Below are 25603 nucleotides of genomic sequence, written 5' to 3' on the forward strand. Positions count from 1 at the left end.
GCTCCAGTCAATATTATTTCCAGCAGCCTTCAAACAGCTCTAAACTGTGCCAGAGGATAAGGTTGGAGAGGTGTGGAAAAGTTGGCACAAAAAGCAGTTTCACTCAAGCAACAAATAACAGTGACATCAGTATCATCACCCAGCGCTCTCCAGGAGAGGCTGCAGGTCAGCCCTGAGAACACCCTTCATGTCAGGCCATTAAGCCAGTTGTCTGGGCAATATTTCAAGCTCATTTGCCCCTTTGGTGTACCAATTTAAACACTGTTTGATTTGCAATTGCCTTTTCTTGTCCTGAGAGTGCTAATGAATAAGACTGACAGCAGTGGAGGGAAACAGGGTCTGGTTGAGATATTTACCTTGCACGCAAATTGCAAGGGTCAGTCTGAACCTGGGCACTAGGCGCGTAGATTAGTCCTTAAACCTGTCACTTCTGGTAGCGGCACAGCAAATCAAACTGCTGCAGCAGAAACAGTCTTTTTAGGACTAACGGACCGAGAGAATAGGAAATCAAAGATCTGATCTCCTCTGCTGAGTTCAGAAGGTTCAGTGCAGACTGCTGTCTAGTCACAGGATGATACAGACACCATTTGACTGGAGAGCAAGGTTCACCTGTAATAACACCCTGCCAGCTAGCTTGAGATCAGAAGGAGACTGTCTCAGCCACCCACCTACAGCACAGAAGTGACAGGGAAGATTGCAAAAGCTCACTCACTGACAGAGCCCATCATTAACACCAGAAAACCAAATATAAGGGTTTATACAAACAGGGCAGCATTTTGAAAGCAGAGTTAAAACACTGGCTGCTTTATAAATCTGTTATCAACTCCAGGTATTTAGTGCCCCACACAGCTTTGTGTGGGTGTTGATAGCACCTGGCTTCCGAACATTACCTGGTCAACCAACCCCCATGCCAAACCTGTGGCACCTCAACCGTTAGTAAGATTCACCGTGGTCAAACTATGCTATTTGCTCCCATCCCTCTCCACATGACCGTCAAAATTCTCGTGTGCCTGACACAGTGTTGTGAGCCCCGTATGTGCTGTAGTCATAATTTAGTCTCGCTTTGCCTATTCACTATTTTCTAATGACATACAAATAGTGGCCTATAGGAAACCACGTCACCTGCAGCAATGATACTGGATGATAAACTCTTTACAACTGGAGAAAAAATGATTAGACATAAATAACTGCACTTCTTACATTAGATACAGCAATTACAGAACATTTCCCAAAATATCCAAAAGCACCCCTTGGAAAAAGGACTGAAAAGACAAACGGCAGAAATTGGAAGGGAAGGGCGAGTGGAAAGAAGTGATTTGCCAAGAGGATTGGGATTTTCTAAGTGAAGAATCAGACTCGGTAAGAGAGGGATTAACTAACAGAAAACAGAGCTGCAGAAAATATCCTCTATGGACTTTGAAATTCAGAAGCAAGGACTGGGAGCACCAGAAGAGAAAGATTTACAAACCATCATATCCCCAGACCAGAAACAGTTCAGCTCACGTGGCTGACTAAACACAGTTATCTGAGTCAAAGACAGGTAACAAAACTGCTGTTCACACTGCAGTGCTGCATTACGAGAATGCTGACAGCTCGGCTGCAAAACTGGGTCTTTTCTGACCCTTTGTTTCACTGCCTTATCTTGTTCCTTGTTCTTCTTCCTGGAGGTTTTTATCTAATGTGGAAGAAGTCTGTGGGATGAGGCACAGCCAGGTCAGCCAGGAGACTGCAGAAAGCTCACTCCTCAGCAAGGGGCAGCCGTACCGGCAGTAGTGCGAACTCTCTCATGCCTAGGAGCTGGCAGCAGAGCCTATACACAGCTGGTGGGAAGCAAGCTGAAACCACAAGCCACACTAATATTTCACCTTGGGTGTTACCTGCCTAGCAGTAGATTGCGGTTTACTGCTCAATCTGAAGAGCCACCAGCCAACATAAATATCAATACAATTATTAGCAATTCCTAGGTTTTGCACCTTTATTAGTAAAATAAGCAGGACTTTCTTTTTGGAACTGGGACGGCTAAAACTGTTGATAACTCACTGTATTAATGAATTTAGCCTACTTGCTTTTTCCGGGATGAACCTCATACCAGGGCACACTACAAACTATAACACCACCTGTGCATAGCTGTCATGTGTTACTAATTACCAAAAGTGCAATATGTAGTCAAGGGAAATTTAATTTACACCAGTCAAGGCTAAAAGAAAAAACATAGCTCAGAAGAAACATTCAGCTAAAAGAAATGAACTCACAACTTAATGCTCTTCTAAAAGTTTAAAGTTTAAATTACTCCATGCTAGCTTTCAGTTTATTCTCCTATCAGATATAAAGGGGAAACATTTTAGAATTGTAAAGTAGCAGTAAGGAATGAGACATGTGCTTTTCCCTGATACTTTAATAATTTTGTTTTTGCCACCATGCCTCTCCCCTTCCACCTGCAGGTTTCACCCAAACTGGGTCAATACCCAAGAGAAGGGAAGACTGGCATTAGAAATTGGAGAGCTGGGCTCCAGCTTCCCAAATAACACCAAGAAGAAAGAATACTTTCAGCCACTGTCCATCATAGCTCTTTCACTCTTTGCTCTTTGTAAAGTATCTGTTTCTTACATTAGGTAAACTGAAGCCAAAATTCCAATCCTGTCTCTATCGTGTGTACCATATTACATATATCGCACTCAGATGGCCTACAACCTACTATGGCAAACCATTTCATCTTTTAAATTAAATAAGGGATATTACAAGCTATTCACAACCTCCAATGAACTCATCTTATGCTTCTCTGTAGGTTTGTAACTGTTCCTGCTACGTTAGCTTTATCTGTGCTTTTTTCCTTCCCAGAACATTGCTCCGATATGACTTACAACTAAGATTCAACCCTAATCTGCCTGTCTGTGTTTTGTAAAGGCTCCTCAAACATGAAGCATGTGCACCATCTCAAAGTTAAGCTTAAAGGATTTCCCTACTGTTCTAACAGCCTGAAACCTAGCTCTGCCAATACACTGGTTTTCTTTGTGAGATTGTTCTCCAACTTCTTTAAAAAAAAATTTCTAGGGCAAAAATGTTTTATGTAAAAAAGTAGTATTATTGTAAATCCTTAAATGCTGTTTTCATGTAATTGGATATTAGCTGGCATGACCCAGCACTCTGTAATTCCAGAGATGGAAAAAGATGAGGAAATTCAGCTGCTGCAAGCTAAGTTTTACAGCCTAGTGAACCTTTGTACCTTTCAGTCTCTCCAGACTGTATTTCTCAACCTGTCTAGATGCCTAGAAGCCTGCAATACAGTCTGATTTCTCTTAGTGACACATTTTCTTTTAACTTGTACAATCTGTAGAGGTTGTTAAAGAGCTGAGGCCAAAAACTTGGCTTGCTCACACCTCAGTTGTTTAAACACTGTACTACATATACTGCATGCCTTATTTAGATGCCCCAAATTATAGTTACGAAGGCTTATTTATTGTTACAATACACAACACTCAAACTTGCCAAAACAGCCCTAAAAATCTATACAGCTCCTATTCTTGTTTTTTGCTCAAATTAAATGCAAACCTAATCCTCTCCTGCAAGTCTCTAAATAACACTAAGCAGTATTAAATTCAGTTCAACATCTGTTTTAACAGTAGAACCTTGTTAAGCAACACTCACATTTTTATCATCCTGAGTTTCCTCATGGTGGGATGTGAGGCGTTCCCAAAGGCTGCCACAAGAGGAAGAAACAAGAACTGTAATGGGATCCTCCATGATAGCTCAGTACAAGGAATTTGCTGGGGAAGAAATGGAAAAACACCTACTGTTGATTTAATTTTAGGCAAGGAGAGCAGACAACTCCAGTCATAATCATTTATCTTAATTAGTACATACATAGCTGTTCCAATAGATATAGGAAGTAGCATATCTATTTATCACTTGTTTTTTCCAAACAGATCCATCCCCCCTAAAACATATCTAAATGATATCTTTATATTACAGCACATTGTTTATCTTCCTTCACTCCAAACATGCCCTCTTGATCAATTCTTCAGTGTTAACCATTATTAGGAACACATAAGGCAATTGGGCTAGTGTCACCTCCAGACGTGTGACGCCCTCCCTTGGTGGATGTAACCCTGTATACCGGAGTTACGCTCAGCCCCACCACAACACAGCTAGAAAACTCTCCTGTGATAGATGGTGAGGAAACCTTTAGCATGAAGGGTCCATTTATGAAAAATGACAGAAAGCCAGTTCTGGCCAGGGCATTTCTGAGCAAGAAAACAAAATATCCTTACTTTTGTTATGTAAACCAGAATCTCCAGTATAAGCCCTCTAAAAAAGAGCTCGCCTTTATATTTTGTTGAGAATACAACGCAATTACCAAAAATCTAATTATAAGTTGGCTGTATAACTCAGGGTTTTGTGGTGGTGTTTTTTTAAATAGAGGTGAGTCAACAGATATATTTAAATAGGAAGCAGAACAGATCTTTTCTCTCATGAAATAGCCAATTTCATTCAAAGAATGCAATATATTGAAGTGTCCCTCTCCTCCTTCCTTTTAACTTCTTTCCATATTTTGATTTTTTTTTTTTAATATTTTGACCTGCCTCCAGTCACATGGGATTTAAACTGGATCTACCCAGGTACACTTGTAAATACAGATTACATACACTGGAAACAACTCTTCACAAGTTCAATGTGCTCAGATTAAGTTGAACACTGATTTAAAGAGGTAACATGCAAAAGAACAGGGTTATTTTTTCCTCATTATGATACTAACCATCAAATTGAATTACAACATGCTGAAAAGCTAAAAGAAACAGCACTTAAAAAAGCCTTACAAAGGCCAAAACCTTTGGAGAAAGGCGTACAGATGTATCATGAGAAATAACCAAAATGATGAGAGAAAATAAAGGTACTGCACCCAATGAGATGGCACCAGCTCAAGTGAACAGCCATGTAAGGGAAAGCAATACGGACAGGAAAATTATTCAACAAAGCAGCCAGCAAACGTCTCTAATAAAGGGGGGGGGGGAAAGGGAAGCAGCAAAAGGAAAACTGGTGAAGTTGCCTGCTAGGAATAACTTGGCAGGCTACAAACAGAAGCAAACTTACTGAAAGCAGCTTTGTCCATGATCTGCTCCCATGGGCTCCAAGGGCAACTTTTACTCTGGTTCCTGGACACGGCAGCTCATAAGGCAAGTCCTGCTGATCAACTCTGTGGGGAAAACAAATTTTAATAAGTCAGTGCAACATCTCCTTGCATTTCCCATGCCTCCTCCAGCCAGGGCCGCTTCATCCCAACACCCAGTCAAGTACCCAACTTGACCACTTTTTCTTTTAATTAAAATTTGCGATTTGTTTGACTACAAGTATAAATTACTCCTTCCCCTTGTAACCTGTGATCTTACTGTCAGTGAGGAAGAAAAATACTAACATTTTATATAAGGCTCAAACAGGTGCAGCCTCTAGTGGGGGTTATAAAAGACCAAATATTTTTCTCTGCAAGGTAAGTATGTTCCTGGCAGGAAACCAGATTTTTCAGTAATTTTACTAAACAAAACCATCTGAAGAATCTGCATCAAACACTCCTGAATGTTTGGGGTTTTTTAAATGTAACACCCTTGACATGTGCCACCCTGCATAACTTGGGGTGTTACCTGCAAAAAACAGAGGCAGACAGCTTCAAAGGCAAAGAGACCACAGGATTTCCTAAGGAAAAAGTTACCAATTGCAGACACTTTCGGCTCCTCAAATTTAGAGAAGCGAAGGGCCAAAAATTATCAAGGATTCACTTCCACTAATCCTATCAGGTCCTGTCTCTAGATTGATGCAGGAAATAGCATCTCCTCTCTTTGCCCTTGGGTCACGCAAAAAAGGAATAGAATCAGCAAATAATACTACAAATAGGCAAGAGAAGCTACCAACAATTAATTAAAATTGATTACATCTCTAATACAGCACTTTGTCTTAATTCCTTAAAAATGTTTTTGCAAGCCAGAGTTTTTAATGACTTAAAATTATTTCACATTTAAGAAGGAGAAACCTGAATCCCTCTAAGGCAATAAAGGAGAACAGATACACATCTACAAGAAACTCATCCTCTTCAGTAACACAGTAAAGAACACACATTTTTCTTCAAAATTTTATTTCAATTTAAATTATGGGGCCAGCCAGATTTTTTGGATAAGAAACACATTTTCTTCAGGAGAAATGAAATGCTACCACGGAAGTAGAATTACAATTGTATACATCTCTTATTTAAAAAAAAAAAAAAAAAAAAAGCGCACAAAACCAAAAACCGCTCACATTTAAATAACTTTTAGTAACACCCTTAAGCCTTCAAGCAGATAAGAAACCACTTCCAGAACAATAGTTTTTTAATACGAAGAGCACGTCAAATGAGCTTTAATTTAAATACAATTTCTTTTCGAAAGCCAACATTCAAATGTTTCCACATATTAAAAAAGTCACCATAGCCATTGTTTCCAAGGCCTAATATAGAGTAACCTCTATCCCAGTCCAAATGTTTTCACTTCTTTACATATATAAATCTCTACGTTTTTCTAAAGAGGAAGCCTTATATGTTATGGTGAGTAACTTGGCAAATAATGTTTTCCTCCACTCAGCTATGATAAACCAAAATATAACAGACTGTTAGTACTGAACTATAATACCACCTCATGGCCAATTCTGCCTGCCTGTGTGAGTGATCTTCAGTAACAGTAAGCTATTTTCTTTCCTGTAGGCAAAATGAATCAGTTTGCAAAGGACACGTTAGGAACCTTTAAAAGACCAATTATAATGTTAAGAGCAATTTTAAACAACTGAGTGAAAACACTCAATTTTCTGGAGCTATCTGACTTTCCTTGTGAAGGCTTTCAAATCAGCTTAAATGTCACTTAGGAGTTTCATCTTGCTGATTGCACGATATTTTAATTAGGAAGAGGACAGGAAGCAACAAACATTTTCTATAGCATTCTCAATCAGATTCAGCCATGCAGAATTTGAACTTCCAGATGCCAATCCGTAAGTTTGCTTGGTTGTGATCTTAGCGTTACTATATGATGGATAGATACAACTTTAATAACATCATTTAGCTATACTTAATAGATTCCTTTTGTATGGTCACAGTAACAAAAACATGGTGCAAAATCAGTTGGGTTTTTTGTTTTTATAAATACTGATAGTTTGCAGCATTAAAGAACAAAATCAACAAAATTAAATCATTTTGTTACCCTAGGACATCTATGAAATTGTTTCACGAAGTTGGAGGGAATTAAATCATTCACTTTCACAACTATTGTACTGAGTTATTTACTGTAAGAAAGAAATGATGCACTGCAGGCTCCCCAGAAGTAAGAGGAATCAATATTAATTTAGCATAATCTTTGCCATTTGCAAAGCTGGTGAGCACAATGCTAGTTTAATTGCATAAGGCCAATATTATCCAGTAAGAACGTAGTATAAAGGGTTCCAGTTCTCTATTTCAGCCTACCCTAATTGATGGCACCCCATTAGATAAGTGAATACAAAGAATTTGTTTGGATTTTTTTCCTTTTAATGCTGCAGTACTTAAGATTGTTAAATCAGCATTTCCATGTGATCTGAAGTATTCAATTACATACGAGCATTCATTTTGCAAAACTCAATATTAGGTAATAGTTACAGACTAATACAATAACATTCCTCTGCTGTACAAATTAAATCATATTTTAAAGAAATGAGCAGCCTAGGAGTTATATACAAAAGAAACCAGCAAGCATTGTTGAAATGAAATGCAAAATGTCACTGCTAGGTCTACTGTCTGAAATACCTTTAAAGTAAAATTAACAAAAACCCTCAGAACATATTTCCATGTTTACAAGTCAATTCTCAGAAAAATCAAATCATGTCAAAAAAAAATTCTATAAAGCAGTGAAAGGCATATATACATTTTCCTTATGAACCTTGAGATTTCACTCTTTTAAAAGTTGCTAAGTTTCAGTATCAGTTTATTTGCAAGACAACTGTTTATCCCAATAAGCTCACATCTTAGATACATTTCCCCTTTGATTACAAATAAAGCACTGCACGTTTGTTTTTTTTAAATCAAGGCATATAATCTTATACTATGGTGCCAGGTATGCACAGGTCACATTGTGCTCATATCTCAAACAAGGTAAGTGCAAACATACAGATTTATTCAGATTTGCAAGCATGCAACCTGTTACTTAACTACATTAATACCTTCTCTCCTAAACCAAACTAGTATCTATATGTTTGCTTTCATGAACCTAGAATCTTTCTTTTCAGGACTCCTAAAACAAGCAGTGTCTTTGAATTCTGAAATGACACAAATATCAAGAAAGTCCACATTGTGCAAGAAAGCAGCAGCTATGTTTTTCAACTTGGACTAAAAAAAGAAAAGAGAAAAACAAAAACCGTTCACTGAACAGCAGATTAGCAGTAATGTTCCTCATGAATCGATAAGAGTGCCTGATGCTGAATATCTAACAGCAAATGCTGAATTTGGGTTTAATATTTTAAGGGTTTATTGGAGATTAAGCTTCTTGCTGTGCTGGTCTCTTCAAATCCCTGATCTGTTTAACTAAATAGGTCTTCTCATCATTAAATTGTTCATCCTCGGTCCTGTCATTCTGAAACTTGCTGAGGAACTCAATAAGTTTGGTCTGGTTCTTTAGAAGGATGTCTAATATAGGCTGTGTCTTGTTAGGATTGGCTACAAACACCTGCAAGAAAATAAAAGGCATTTAGCATAATAGTAGGAAACAGAAGGCTAAGTTAAAAAACAAACTAGCCAACAAAACAGTGATGACAATAACTTAAAACGATGTTTTAATTATTCCATATTCCAGTATCTCTACAGAAAAAATAACAGAGTAAATGCAAGTTTTAAAATAAACTTACTCCATTTTTTTTATTAGAATAGAAGCTGAACACCAGTACCAAATTAAATTCAATTTGTGGGAGGTGATCAGCCACAACACCCTCTGCAAAAACCACTGAAGACACCTCATGGTTAAATTCTGTACCAAATGCATGGTTTCATATTATATACAGCATTAGACGGGTATCTTAAAGTGCACTGAAAACATTTATACCTTCAAATTGTATCTCCAAGCTCTTAGCTATTTGCTTATCTGCTGCGAAGTCAGAAGGTATCTGTCATAATGTGCAAACTACAATTTAGGCTTTGAAATTTAGGTGACTTGACTAAAATACTGCTATCCTTCATAGATCATGCAGCATGATGAAAACACTTTTGAACTCCAAGATGCTTCATGATTTCACATGAAATCATGCATTCCTCCTTATCTTACTGCACTTCATCTTTCTTAATTCCAAAATTTTCTAAGAGAAATTACACTGACAATCATATGAAAGTCCCCACGTGGTTTCTAAACAATTTTCAAAAGATACAAAAATAGCTATTTGTAAAGATGGATCATAATAAAGACAAAAATTAGCTCTCTCTTTAGTTAACCACTTAGCAGACATTAAGATAAGCTCCATTTAGGCTCAGCTAGGTAGTTTACTCAACTAAACAACTTCTGGTGGGGTTCTTTTGTTGTTTGTTTTATTGTGGTTTTTTTTTTTTAAAAACATACCTTAAACACATGAAAGGCCTCAAACTGAATGTTACGACTCTTGTCTCGTAGAAGGTTCATCATTAGTTTGAGATTTTCAGGTTTACTGATGTACTTCGTCATAATTGTGAAGTTGTGTCTGTCCAATAACAATTCACCAAGAAGCTAAAAGTGGAAAACAAGCCCAAATGAAAAAATGACATTGGACATTAGAAACAACTTTTTCATAAGTGCTTTCAAACACACTGAGTAGTTGACACCAGTTTGCAAATATAGTAACAATAGAACTCAAATGTCCTGAATTTCTAAATGCAGGGTGCATTTTCCTCTTATTTCGATGATGCAGTTTCTCCTTTTCCTCAACAAGTGAAAAAATCGCCTTTTGTTCCCCCCTTGTTATGAACTAGAATTGAAAGAAAAGTCTTTTTCATTCTTTTTTCCCCATGATTTCATTTTTTTTTTCATTTATACAGAAGCTATACATCACCAATAAGAATGTGGTTTCAAAAAACAAAAAAAAGTTAGTACTTTAAATGAGAAATATTCACACTTCTTTTGCTACCTTCTTTGTCCAGAAGGGAGTAAAAGGATACTCTCCACAAGTACCACTCTTGCTACAAGTTACCTATTATATTTACGTTCACTATTTCTGACCTACTTGAATGTAAGATTAGTCTTGCTCTAGTCACACCATGTGAATCTTTATTAAATTACTTAAATGTGTCCAGATTTGTTGAAGGAAAAAACCCAACAAAAATAGGCATACTTGCATATAATCGTTTCTGCATAGGGAGAGAAATGACTTGGTGTGTGCTGGACACTAAATAATGGAAGGACTGGACTAAAGAAAACTAGCTGATCCCAAGAATTAAAACATATGAAAAATTAAAATAAACACTATCCAAGGCAGTTACTGAAGCCATTTCAATTAAAGTCAACCCACCTTGAAATTAAAGGAATTCTCTAACTTTGCATTTAAGAATAAAATAAAATTGCCTTACCTTAAGTGACTGTCTCTTTGTCACGTAATTTTCTGAATGAAGTAACTTCTCATATTCACTGAAGAACTAAACACAGCATAAAAAGAAGGGTTAGGACCTTTCCAAGTGTCACATGCACTCTTCTTCCAAATGATTATAACAAACTAGAGGAGGTGCAAATTCCATAACAAAAATGCAAACAAAATCTGAAATCTCAGTAGGTTCCTGTAAGTCACTACTGTTTAAACATTGCATAAGCTTTTAAAAAAAAAAATTTACTCTTTTAGGAACCTTTAATGTTTAGATTGCAATGTGGTGGAAGTAGTTATCTCATTATTTCTTAAACTATAATAGTTCCTGGTACTGAACACTGTTCATTAATTTCAGGAGTCCCCAGTAGGTGGAGGAGGGCTATCTTGTATTCTTTGGTTGTTATGGGTTAATACAGCAAAAGAAAAAGACAAGGAAAGGGTTCCCTCTAGTGGAAAAATCAGATCTAGTTTTCACAGAACTAGATTTCTGCTGCCTCCTCTTGTTTTTACACCTTTCTACATTCAACAATAAGGTCTTGATCTTAATTTTACTACTTGGCAGAAATTACTGTAAGTTCAACTGGTTTAATATTGTATGTAAATTTCCAAAACAAAGCTAAATGAGGAATGAAAATACTGACTTCTTCAAATAAGATACACAGCAGTAGAAAATTCTGAATATTAAAACATATCTGCTCACCCTATCATAATGTTGTTCCAAAAATTCTGCACTTAACAACTTGTGTCTTGTAAGCAAATCCTGTAAAAGAGCACAAAACCAATATTTTCACTAAAATATTTAAACAGTACATATACAGTCTCATTAAACAGTGAGTACACATAAGACATCCAATAGAAAATTTTGCTACTTCATTAAACAAAGAAATTTAGGACATTAATGCAGTTACCTGAACATTGCTAAAGATCTTGGCATCACTTAGGAAAGGTCTGCTATGTGTTATGTTAATTCACACAGGTAAATAGCCTGTGGAATTACCTCTGCAGAATGCCATTTATGGATCAAGGCTATGCTCTGCGCAGAACTATACACAACCAAGGTTAAGACCCACTATTTAATACTGATCAGTATTATGCTTATAGTCCCATAACTGGTTGTTTTAGGACAAAAAAAAGATTCCCCAAAGCATCAGCATCAAATATACTCAGGTTCGTAATGGAATGAAAAGGAGTTTGCTCACTTGAGGAACTGGGAAACACAGATTTAAGAGCCCCTGGCATGGAAATGCACATATATTCAGCTAACGCACGACAGTTTAACGTTTATTCCAGAAAGCAAGATTTATCGGGAACATAGTATGTCTATTTAAAGGAATGTCTTGCATTCTGAGAAATAAGGAAGAACAGTGTCCAGCTTACCCATTTGCATCACCCCTATTTTTTTGCCTTCTCCCTAGGCTTGTTTAGCCCAAGAATGTAACACACAACATCTGGGTTCACATAGCAGAGAACTACAGAAATAATAATTCCAATGTTGTATGTAAATTACCTTGAATGTGGCAAATGCATCTGAAGCAATGTCAAATGTTGACATTTCCACGTATCTGAAGAAATCATAGAATTGTTCTGACCACAAGATTATTTTAGCAAGTGGTTCATGCCTGATGCATTCTCTAAGCATTATTCCACAATTAAGAGCAATTTCTGGAGATTCGTACCTATTTAAAAAAAAAAACAAAAAACAACAACCAAAGATTCTTCATAAATACTTACACAAGTTAGCATTGCAGCACCACACTGCTAATTACAGTTTTCAGTGCTACTGAGTAAACAAAAATTCAAAAAGTTAGAGGTACTTATTTCTGCATTAAACTCCACTTTTAAATACTTCTATGAAATATTACTGAAATCATTGCCAGTTAAATGCCGGTGACTTTCACAAACTGAGAAACAAGACTAATTAAAAATATTTTCTTCATACTCAAAATCAGTTTTCTTTTTTCATATTGGTGGGACTGCAGACATCTGGAAAAGCAGTAATGATTTCTGTCTTGAAAGCTGTTTGCTTAAATGTGACGGCAACTTACATAAAACTTTCCGTAAGATGAGCATGAAGGGTTAACAATACTGGACATAAATTCATGTCTCCTCTTTCATTAAACAATTTTTCAGCATCACTGGCTCCTCTACCCATTACAGGCTTCAAGCTTGAAATGCTGGCAAGTGTCTGATTGTAAGGACAATATTGAACACCTCTGTGCCTGAGTCTATTGCCTCTAGCAAAGTATCTGCACCTTCTTACAAGAGACCTCTGGAACATGTCCATCACCGATCTGATGGAAGTGATGAAGCCATCCCTGATGGCTTCATTTAGAAATTGTCGCTACACTTACTTCCTTGGCAGGCTTTCTTGCTCAAATATTACAGTGTTCTCTCAGCTGATTTTAGCATATGCCAAGAGCAGCTGCCAAAATCTCACAACAGTGTGTTTAAGACACATTTGATAGAAATACACCTTTGTACGTGCTACTAGCTCCTTGTTTTCCCAAGCAAGCTAATAGTAGGACCCTGGAAGATGGGACGGCCTTTCCAAACCAAGAACTCATCTCAGCATGTTGCAATATAAGCTATCCTAGTCTACAGAAAAGTTATGTCTGTTGTTCCTACCTAGTTCTGGAGCAGTCAAAGCTTCTTATATACCTTCCTGCCTCCCACCTAAAGAATCCTTTGTCATATACCATTGGAAGCTAATTTAAATTCACCAGAATAATGCAGGAGCAAAGTATCATTGTGCATACTAAGCACAAACTATATTACCATACAAAAAACATTTTCTTATGAATTAATTTTCATGTTAAATCCTGCAATACTTCCCCATTTAACCTGTCATGGAGATTTGAAATCTACTGAACTTTTTGCAACTCATCCCATAGTTTCAATTTACGTAAATTTGACTCAGTTGGATACCAGATGTAACATTTAAGTCATTAAAGCTAACTAAATGCCCATTTCAAACACCCTGACTTATGAATACGTGTTTCAACAATCCCTGTCAGAATAATGCTCTCTGAAGAGTGACAACACAGACTAAAAATTAGGACGAATGTGTTACAGCCCTCATTCAGTCAGATAACAATGAGAGCATGCTGAGAACATAGCTTCATCTCTCTGCACCTCAAATGTCTTTGCCTTCTTTTGTAAATTATTTTGAAGAAGTACTGAATCAATATTTTCTTTTGTGTTATGCCACAATTAATAATCCTTTTGTCCCTCTAACATTTAAATCTCACTTCCCCCCAAAATCAAGGCTGTAATGCAGAGGAAAAAAAAAACCAAAGCAGCACTTCTGGCAGATGAGTGTACATCTTACATTCGTATGAATTGAAGCAAATACTCCATACTGCTTCTGGTGCTAAACCTTTGGAGTCAGCATGAAACTAAAAGATGTAAACCTCCTGTTTTCTCCACAGAGAAAGTTTCCTTGGTAAGCCATTTTCCAGTGGCTTACACAAATGGCCAAGATTAGGTAAACGTAGAGATGTTACAATAAAATAGCCTAATACGCCTTGTATGTGGCAGGTTAGTCAGCATCTCTAATTACTACTATGAACTAGGAGGATGGAAAAGGAAAAACACAATAAAGCTTCCTGTATAAATGTTAAAAATATACTTGATTATCCTCACATCTCACCAACGTGACACAGGCAAGTACCTTACTGAGAAGCATGACCTTTTCATACATCATCTAGCTATCCCAGTAGGTGCAATAAGTACTCACCAACTGCAGTAAGCTTGCCCAGCAGCTTTAACACATATAAAGCTAGTACTTGAAATAGCTGCATTTTTAAAATGGTGTATTAATATTTGATGAACTTTTCTATCCCAAAATAACACATTGGAATTGCAATTTTTAGAACTTTCTTAATTAGTGTTACTAGAAAGGTGAAAATTTCTTTTTAAATGGAGAGAGCACATTCTCAATTTTTTTTAAAATCTTATTTTAACATGAAAATGTTAATAACACCTTTCTGCTTTCATGTTTGAGATCCACAGCTCTACATGTGCAACCACGTATTCGGTATGGCATGATTCTCCAATATCCAACATACCAGATAATACAAGAATAGAGGAAGAAACAGCCACCTGGCATGCACCATATGCCCCAAATCATTCTTTGTTTGGTCGAGTTGGAGTTGGTGCATTTGTGTCACTACAGGAATATAAATCACTATGAATAAAAAGTCTAAGACCAGGGGATAGGACAGAAAACTGGAAATGACAGTGGTTAAAGGAAAAAACCCAACCTTTAACTCTTGATGAAGGAGTAAGTTCACAAGGAAATAGTTTAAATAGGATCAAGTAGTATTCTGAAAGGAAAATGTCTGCACCACCACAGTAAGAATATTTTAGGTTACTAACAGTTCTCAATTTTCAGTCATATTTCATGCAAAAGTGTATTTTTAGTGTTTTATTACTCAAATTTTCCTTTACTTAGGGGAATTACAGGTCCCATGATTAAAAAAAAAAAAAATCAAGCATACTGCAAAGGAAGAAAACACATTTCAGAACTCACTGCTTCTCCATGAATTTAAAAACTTCTTCGTGTATTTATGCTTCATAGTGTACATACCCTTTTAATAGCATGAACAATATATTCTGTTGAGTACAGATGTATTCAACTGTGGGAGTTCTTGTACCAATTTGCCTTCTGAGAATGTTGTTGAAAATTTGCGCAACATCTTTTTTTCCCTGTCAAAAACATTAGCAGTTAAACACATAATATTCAAGTCCACTAGGCAAGTAACAATCAAACATTATCATCTCATACATTCATACCATGTGAGTTCTGCAGTTCAGTCAGCCTCTGTACTCTGATCTTAAACAGATCAAATAGTCTGTTTCTTTATACCCATTTCAAATATGCCAAAGCACTCAAAACATTACATCATGTTGCAGCCAGATCACGGGTAATTTACATTAAGAAGTAAAGCCAGTTGACATTTCATCAGATACTTCTACGTAGCATTAATCTCCTGGGCTTGTTTTATACTTGTTTTTGCTAATAACATACCAGTTTTTAACTGTGCTCCTGCCCGAAAGTGTGTTTCTTCAATACTCCATTATCCTCTCCCCTTGCCTAGGAATACGTAATGCCACCATTAAGAGTGTGCAGAGCATTTCTGACTGCAGTGTTAACATCCAACTTAAAACTGTAACTTATGGAAGTTAAATAAATAACCACTACAAAGAGAAATCATCCACTGACCTAAAATGCAAGTCTCACATTTTTCAATGGACAACAGAAATAATAAATAAGATGAGGATGCTGGAATTCAGCACAGATTATACACAAGAAAATGCACGAGGATAACACCAGACAGTATAAAGGGAGCTGGGAATGTTCTCTTTGTTGAATATATACATGCACCACCTATTTATTTCTTCCATCAGACCATAGCTAAAGATGACAAACTGGTACAGACATCTAACAAAAAGCTAATTATAAATATAAGCACTTTTCACTGTCATTCACATGCACCATTTAAAAGCCAGATTTCTGGAATTAACTTTCCATTTTGGATTGCCATAAAGACCACTTCAGGACTATGTGTTATCACATCTACTCCAGAAAAAGCCTAGGCAAATTTGTACTAAGCCTCGACTTGCAAATAAAGGCCTGTTAAGCCTTTAAGCCACCTGAAGGTTCCCTGAATATTATACACAAAAAACATATGTAGATAATGTTTCTTGACAATCTCTAGCTGTGCTATAAATGTCCTGAGTAATATCAGCAAGCTTTTGAGTAAAATGCAGGGCATATTTCATTAGCAATAATTTTAAAAACAACAGCAATTATTCAAAATTATGACAGTTTTCTAATCAACATCAAGAAGATTGCATAAGAAAAAAATCGAATGTTTATAAAAATGTAGGAAGACTGTAGTTTTACAAATGGCATGTTTGTGAATTACCATGGACAGTTTTGTTAGAGTGTTGTTTTCAGGATATAAGAGTTTGTTTGTAAACGCTTGTTTTCTCAATTACAATTCCATTGAAAGCCAGCCCAAAGCAACACCAGAACTCTTTGTTCTGAAATGAGTAGAGCAGTGTTTCCAGAAATTGCTTTACTCAAGCTCCACATAATATAGTCATCAACTCTCATTCACTAACATTGCCAATTTTGCACTGGATCTCACAATTTGCTTTGGATTCACCAGCAAGAACAGCATTTCCTTATTATGCACATAATTGAACTGATAGTGGTACACAGTAATACCAAAGCTAGTTATTGTTAAAAGGATGCATTACTAAGTGATCTCATGGCCTAACAAGGGCAAACAGACACTGAACCCTGTGCCAATAGTCACGACTGCAAGAGGCGAAAGGGAGACTGTGCTAGTATTGTCTTCCGAGCAGAACGATTCAGGCTCCCTTATGCAAAAGGCGTTTTTGTTTTTTGTTTTTTTGTTTTTTTTCCATTTAAAAAAACACAAACAACAAAAAAACAGTTCCACAAGTGATACCATCTCTCCTATATACACACTAGTGCAAATCAGCAGGGAGATAACTGGTAAGTTTATAAGACTGGTAAGTAGATGGTTGTGTTGACTGCTTTACTTGGAAAGCAAACTTCCAGAAAAGGATACAATTTTAAACAGGCCTTTACATACAGCAGGGTCTGGACAGTCAGACAGTTTCTTAATTAAAACATTAAATTTGTTATTTTTCTGATTTTTACTTTGTTACTTTTCTGGGTTTTTTTACCACACTATTAAGATTCAAATACATTTGAGACAGTTTAAGAGTCAGAGTGAACAGTCCCTGCCTATTAATCAGCTGTCTATTCCTGTTCTGCAAGGAAACTTTCTTCGGGAATGAGAGTGAAGTTCTTGGGGGGAAAAAACCAAAAACAAACAAAAATACCCCAAAACGTTTACTTCATCGTTGAATGACCTCAAGCTGTGGTGGGGCACCAGAAGGAATAAATGCTAAACCTACTCCTCAAGTTTAAGAACCAACAGGAGATCAAGTTCATATCTCCATCGGTAATGGAGAAATCCTTTCCAATGCAGTAAACCCCCAACCATAGAGATTTGGGATATCAAAGCCAACATCTGATTGACTTCGTAACAGTTGAGAAGCTAGTGTAAGTTTGGAGCACAGGTGTGTTGACATTAATTCTAGCTAACAACAATAGCTGAACAGTCTGCCAGATCCCATCCTTAAAAAGCAGACGTGGTCCAGCCTAGAAAGCAGCATGAATGACTTGTTCTCTCTCAAGGGGTAACCGTCATATCCTCGTTTAACAAAGCAGCAGAAAGTCCACAAGCAGGAAACTACCACAACCTTTTCTAGTCCCCTCAGAATAAAATAAGTAGTTCTCCTTAATGAGAGCAAGCCTGTACAAATTGTTACCATTCTTCATTACCAGGAGATAATGAAGGTTTCCTTCGCTAATAACCGGGCTGAGTAAACACCAAGCTGATAAGAATCTAGAGGTCAGAAGAATCTGGATGACGTTTCATGACTTCCTTTCTTCAGCAATTAAAGGCCATCACATTTCAACATTCCCTCTCAGCTTTCCCAGGTCTCCTTGCTTATTTAACAACCTGAATGTTTTATGTTTGGTATGAACAATTAAAAAAAAAAGAATATCACCGTATTACAATTAAACAGAAATCAGAGGGAGTTATGGGTGGGGTAGAGGGGAGAAAAGAAAGAACAGGGAAGAAAGCTATTGTTTTTTGAATGTCATACTACAATAGGACCTTAAACTGTTGTGTTTACATCATGAACAACTTGTTTATGAACAATACTGTTTTTAAGCAACCTTAAGTGGGATGATCTGTATGGTCAAGGCTGTGGAGTGAGATACATGGGTTTTGGCTGCTTTCCTAAACGTCCACACGCTTCTTGCGGGACCTCAGGGAAAACAGGAAAATCCAATTGTACTGCAATTTCTTATAACTAAATAGGGTGATTTTTCACTATGGCACTGGGAAGCTAAATTATTCCATGTGATGTGGTGACAAATGCCAGACAGAGGTTTGTATAGAGATACGTTTGAATACAAATAAGTATTGCTATTTTGAAGTAATCAATAAAAACTTGGGGTTTTTTTAATAAACGGAAAAGAGATGATGAAAACACAAAAAAGGTTGCATCACTTGTTTCTAAAGAGAGAGAGAAGTACTGGACTGTTATTAAAACTACCGCGTTACCTTAAACATTTAAAATTCTTCATAAATGCTACAATAATTCTTTTACTTTTCCAAGTAATTTAATTTAACAAGACAAGAACATAGACATACCTTGTAGTATTATAGCTTGTGTTCATTATGGTATTATTACTAAGAGATTAACCCTTCTGTGTACGCAACAATTAAGAACTATTCTGTAATTTTAACAGAACTGTATCATCAGGATTAGAGGTTTATCTACTTCAATTTTGTGTGGTTTATGTGCCTAAATTCACCAATTTCATATTCTATATTTGCTTGATTTTCTAGGTAGTTTGAACAATGAGTTCTCTAACAGTTTTGTCCCATCCAGAAAAAAAATAAGCTGAAGATCAAGAGATGTCTTAACCAATTAAAGTGGCAGAAATTCAGATGTGTTTATTTTAACATATACAATATAAGAAATGCCAAGCTTCATTTCTTACCTCAAAATCAATTAGCTGCAAGTCGGCTACTAGGGTACTAAGAAGACCACTGTTGTACAGCTCTTGAGCAAGCTGTGCCACAGCTTCTGTCTGTGGTTCTTTTTCATTTGTGCCATACAAGATTTCTTTCATGGCAACAAGGTTTTTTGAGACCTCCTCAGTGGCCTAAAGAAAATGGGAAAAGAATACAGTTAGAGCACAATGTCATTTGTCTTTGTAACTGTACACTCTATAATTGGCAAACTTCGGGGGTGGGGGGATCAGGAAATGACAACTTCTTAAAAAAACAATAGATAATCTTTCTGCAAATAAGTCTGACATATGTTATTAAAAAAAAAAAAGCAGAGGCAAGACACACACAATTTATTTGATAAGTTACCAAAAGTAAAAATCTCTTCCCTTTTACTGCCTTTAAACTTCCCATTCAAAAATCCCCTAAAGAATAGCAATGGGATAAAAAGAACCCAGCAAAATTTCCGTTCTGTAAAACAGAGGTACGCAGGATCAGACTGGAAAACATGACATGGAAACACATGCCTGTCTCTAGTGAACTGCTCAGAGAGACCAAATGTACCCCCTCCTACAGATTTTGCCCTCATCAAGTTTTGTCAAATACTAGGTTCCCATTCCAGTCAGCGGGGATGAAATTTTTCCTTTACAACTAACAAAACCTCAAAAAGAACCTCCTTTAATTTTCAGATTATCTCAGTATACAAGAACAAACTGGCAAACAGACCCAGAAAGAGGTGCACTCGAACACAGCGATACAGGAGACAATTAAAAGTCTAAGATGCTTCCCATTTGAAGTTCATCTTACAGAAGACAGACAGGTCTGACATCTCACTTAGGGAAGCCAGCATAAGGAATTCCTAAATTGACGTGATGGGCTGGAGCAACATTTAGCAGTGGAAGCAGAGTTATCTCATGAGTAAAACTAAAAAAAAAAAAAGAAAAAATCAACAAGAACACTTCTAAACACCCACTTCTGAATCTTAAAACACAGTTACCTCGGAGAAAAAAAGAACTACTCCTTTCAATATATATGTTTATGTAGCTGGGGGTCAAAACGCTGAAAATGATCATCATAAGTAGCTGGTTTAATTATATTGTATTAGTTCTTCATGTGCCTAAGAAGTATGAATGGTTTTTAGTAATTAGATGAACCTGCCAACAAGGTATGCATACACTTTACATTAAAGTATTTATGATTGGTAGCACATGGAAAATTAATGAAGTAAAAAAATGATCCCTTTCTGAATATTGCCTGTCTTATAAGGGGTATGTAAAAAGATTTCTCATTTGTGCTAGAGAGGCTTAAGATCAGCGCGACCCATGCACTATTCAAGCCAAAGCCATTCCAGCTTTGCTAGGTATGCAAGTAAGGATTCCGTGACCTTTAAGGAGGCTCCATATCATTTTTAGCTCCTCCACAACTTTCCACTCCCCACTGCCTCCCTTTTCTTGCTAATTTCAGTTCCTAGTCCGAGTTGTCTCCTCCTTAATCGGAATTCCAAAGGATTTTCCGTGCACTGTTAGTAAGACAGCAAGAAGCAGGTGCTCGATATAACTGCTTAGATTCATGACAGCTCCTGAAGACGTAAAATGAGAAAGCCAGCTCACCATGGTGTAATAGTATTACGCCACACAACCATTCCATTTCTTTAAAATTCAGAAGAAATATCTCTTTACTAGGAAAAGAACAGGAACATCCATCAAACGTGGAGATATGAAGAGATGCCTTTGAAGCATGGCTACCAAGAAAAGAGGAAGCAGCAATAAAAATTCTATTGCAGTTTGCCCCTGCACACTAATTTAGAAAGCAAGATGAAAGAGGAAGAAAGGCAGAGGTTCAAGTAGCTACCTAGCTACCTATTTTAAGTAAGACGGTGGCAATATTGAGGGCATGCCTGCAATTAAGAAGAATGCCAGTGGAGAATTTTTCATACCAAAACCGCAGAACACCCCCCTCCCAAACTTTAATAATCACACTTGGAGGCTCTCCCTCACCACCACCACCCCAAGAAAGACGCTAGTAGTGGAAATGCTTACAAATCAGACAGAAAAAAAAATAGTGTTTCCAAACACCGAGTGCTTTTTTTAAAAAAAAAAAAAAAAAAGCCTTCTGGCCTAACATGAACATACAACTCAGTAACTTCAAGAAGAGACTCCAGGACTTTAATTTATTTCCCATGCTCTAATCAACTGTCAAGACCATCTGAACGTGCTTCACTTGAACTTGGAATGACATACGGCTTAAGTGGGAAGTAGTGGTTAGAGACACAGAAACATAGAACGCCTTAGGTTGGAAGGTACCTCAGGAGGTCATTAGGGTCCAACCACCTGCTCAAGGTAGGGCCAAACTCAAAGTCCTATCAGGTTGATCAGGCTCACGGCCAGCCATGCTCTGAACAGCTCCATGGATGGACACTCTACAACCTCTCCAGGCAACCTGTACCAATGTTTGACCACCTTCATCATGAAAAAAGACTTGCTTGTATCACTTCAACTTAGGTCAAACTATCATTTCTGGATACCTACTACAAATACAGAAATATGAGGTTTTCTGAAAGTATTATATCAACAACCAAGGTCTTTTGATGCACTACACTTCCATAAAATATGACATTTTATATTCCCTCCTCTTCTACTCTAAAACTCAACATTAAAAGGACTAGAAATAGATTCTTATAAACTTGTTCTAGAATCTCTCTACTCTTCTATATTCTGTGAACTCTCTAATATATTCCAAAAACATGATGTGCAGAGCTATTTTTGCCATTTCAGATGCAGAATGGAATTTACACCTGAAAATATAATGCTATATTAAATATCAATGTTAAGAGCTAAGTGAAAAGCTAGTAAAAAAATTTTCAAAAAAGACGAAAGAAGGCTAGCTAGCATTACTTGCAAGATTTCCTAAGATACTGAGATCTAAATAATTGCCTAATGTATTGCCTTCTTTTAAACAGGAAAAAAAAAATCTCTAGAGCAAAATCAAAACGCACAATGAAGTTCAGCCAACAACCCATGATCAAAGGGAAAGTGAAATTAACAGACTCATATATATAACAACTATACATTCTAATATAATATGTAAGCAGGGTATATTTTATATATACAGTATATATACACAGAATATATACTCTATGTATTATAATACATAATCTACATATAGGCTATATATAAATATTATATATAATATCTTTATATATATATAAAAAATAGATAAAAGATATATATTTTCTCAGTACTGAGAAGAAGCAACCATGGAGCAACCTGAGTTTTAGAGACAGATTCTGTGACAAGTCACATTTGAAATTCAGTGGTACCAAACAATCAATAACATTTGAGGACAAGTCAGACTATAAATGTAAAAGGTAAAGTAAGGAAAATAAACCAAGTACTTATTTCTCTATTTTTATCAAGGACAAGAAGGCATTATTTAAAAATAGACACCATGAAGTCACATGTATGATTGTCACACCAGAATCAGTTGCATGTCTTTATAGCTATGAACCATTATGGTTTATTTCCAGTCTCTAGTGTATTTCACAGACATTCCCAAAATTTACTATTTCCTTAAATGCTAAGCAGTTCAAATACCAAATGGTACGTATAGACTTGTACGGTTGGAGTATTTGAGTTTTATGAAGCAACACTTGTCTTTACTTACAGACACAGTAGAAAAAGGTAAAGAACACATGATCCGTCCTTAAGTACTTAAGGTGAGCTCACCAGGTTCCGGGTCTATGGCTAGGGGTTCTATCCACATCGATAACGCAATTACATAAATTGCACTATTCATGAAAACATCTATCAAAAAGGTGAACTAGCTATAGTTTTGAGCCTGTATTTGGTGAATATTTTTATTAGTCTAGAGCAGTATCATTTGTAAGTAACAAACACCATTTTAATAATTCTATTTAAATTGATTGGATTTCAAAATGCTTATAAAAACCTGCAATTCTGTAAATATGTGATTATCTACATCAGTGCCACTAGTTTATTTTAAAGGCCAAAAATTAATCTTACACTGTTTTTCAGCAGACATCTAGCATGAAGATACCATTAATGGAAAGGCTGAGAGAACTGGGTTTGTTCAGCCTTGAGAAAAGAAAGCTTAGGGGAGATGTTATCACCATGTTCCAGTATTTAAGCAGTGGCTACAGAGAAGATGGAGACTCCATTTTTACAAGGAGTCACATGGAAAAGGTGAGAGGCAATGGGTACAAGTTAATCCAGGGGAGATTCCGACTGAACACAGGAGGAAAATTTTTCACAATGAGAACAATCATCCATTGGAATAATCTCCCCAGGGAAGTGGTGGATTCCCCAGCATTGGACACTTTTAAGATTCACCTGGGGGTGTTGGGCCATCTTGTCTAGACCATGCTTTTGCCAAGAAAGGTTGGGCCAGATGATCCTTGAAGTCCCTTCCAACCTGGTATTCTAGGATTCTATGATTAAAGAGCTAAGTTCAATTAGAAGAGAAGGATGTTTTTGCACCCGTTACTTCCAGAAGAAGCCCCATCTTTACCCTTTGAGTAACAGCCCCATGCAGCAGGCAAGGCAGATTACTTAACCTTTAGCCTTCTTTCAACCACGAATTAATTGTACACAAGTGCATAATAAATTTTAAATTTTACTGTTTTGTAAATGACAACGTTAACTCACTAAATGAAATCTGATCTATGCCTATGACAACATGACATAATATTACAGTTGGACAGCTGAATCAAAATAGCATATTGCATTGTCCCATACATATACTATACTGACCATTATATAGAACTGGTAACTTAAAGACGAGAGACCAATGATGCCTGCAACAGTCAACCCGCATGGGTCAACAACAAGGCTGAAACAATTATCTGAAAGCCAAAACCGGAGCTGTTATGAGCAGGTTAACTCAAGGTCAGAGGGTAGGGAAGAACAAGTTTATTACATGAGTAAATATTTACCTTCACGACAGTAAACGTGTGCCACAAACCAAGTGAACTGGTAGTATAAAAATAAATGCTGATGTCAGCTAAAGAAGAGGAAGAGATGCGAATAAAAGACTAGCTAATCGGCTAGATCAAGGGTAGGTCCCGTTTATATGAAAGGAGTTTTCCTTCCTGTTCCTTTTAGCCCTTTCTGAAAAAAAAACAAGTAATGGAAAACTAACAGCATATGTGATGAATACGTTTTCAGTTATAAAGCACTTGTTATTTGAAGTTTCCCTTCCAAAATACTAACAGACAGCAAGCTATCGCCTCTATCCTAAGGACAAAACTGCAGCCAACAAGCAGCCAGAGTCGTGGTACAATAGGCAGACTGTCAGCAGCAAGACACAGTCCAGCTTTTACAGCCACTTCGGATCTCACTTCCTAAGCAGGTACCACAAACTTAAAGAACATTTCAAAATGACCTGGAGAATTACCTGGTTAATTTTCTCCAGTATTCACAGAGCTCAAAAAAAGGTAGATTAACATGCAACTAGAATTCACTTTTTGAATTTCGGATTTTTATTTATAAAATAAATTTTCCAGTATTACAGGGCAGAATGTTTCATAATTGAACAAGAGGCATCGTGATATCACTACTGTTGTTTTACATCTTTTGCTTTGAAGACTCTCTTCCATTTTGATTATAAAGAATGCACAGGAACACACACTGTCCAAGCTTTAAAAATCCTTCTTTCTTACTTTGCTTTTTCTTCCTCTCACAAAACATTAAAGGTTCTAAATTTCAGTCCTAGCACTGAAAAAAACTGAGGGATTCTGTTCAAACATAATTAATTACACTTTTAATTTCTAGGGAAAATTATTTGTTTAACTTTCTTACAAATCTGTATTTCCATTTCTGTGTTAGGAAATTGTCAAAGAGCATCCTCTACACAGTAGCAAACTAAATATTTTCATAACAGCATTGTGCTGCTACTGCATGGTAGGAACTACAGTGAACTACATATTAAAAACACTGTGGTACTGCAGTAGAAAAGTACTAGTTTGTCTTTGGAACCTCAGTCAGCCATAAGAGAAAACAAAAGGGCATTTATAATTAATTTCATTTTGTGGAAGAATTATTTAAAACAACGATTAAATTTTGAAACATTCAGTTCATTTCAACATGTGCTGAATTTTTTTTTAGTCTAATCTACATACACGTTTCAAATTCCATATGTTCAAAAGTAAAGAAAATATGCAACTCTGTGTACTTAATTTTAAGAAACAAAGTAGTGTAGGAAAAGTAGTATTCCCTGCACCCAAAAGGCTGTCTTTACCACAAACAATAATCAACACTGAATATGTACCATGCTGCTTAGCCTTGAAAGTTCATTCTTGTTATTTGACAGGCTACAAAAGCACACCCCGGGATGAAACAAACAATGAAGCAGAAATATATATATAGGGGAGAGGGGGA

The 25603-nt window shown here is 36.6% G+C and overlaps 1 protein-coding gene across 1 annotated transcript in view; it reads right to left on the reverse strand.

Moving 5' to 3' along the window:
* Positions 1-6238: 6238 nt before the first annotated feature.
* CAB39 (calcium binding protein 39) overlaps positions 6239-25603 on the reverse strand; it is a 21934-nt gene continuing 2569 nt past the window's right edge. The window contains exons 2-8 of the mRNA XM_009325034.1: positions 19199-19363; positions 15164-15282; positions 12083-12251; positions 11276-11335; positions 10565-10630; positions 9585-9728; positions 6239-8705 (exon numbers count right to left, since the gene is read on the reverse strand). Of these exons, the coding sequence (XP_009323309.1) occupies positions 8517-8705; positions 9585-9728; positions 10565-10630; positions 11276-11335; positions 12083-12251; positions 15164-15282; positions 19199-19363 (912 nt within the window). The 3' untranslated portion in view covers positions 6239-8516. The remainder of the gene's footprint in view (positions 8706-9584; positions 9729-10564; positions 10631-11275; positions 11336-12082; positions 12252-15163; positions 15283-19198; positions 19364-25603) is intronic.

The sequence above is a fragment of the Pygoscelis adeliae genome, unplaced genomic scaffold, assembly GCF_000699105.1.
Source record: "Pygoscelis adeliae isolate BGI_AS28 unplaced genomic scaffold, ASM69910v1 Scaffold155, whole genome shotgun sequence".
Lineage (NCBI taxonomy): Eukaryota > Metazoa > Chordata > Aves > Sphenisciformes > Spheniscidae > Pygoscelis > Pygoscelis adeliae.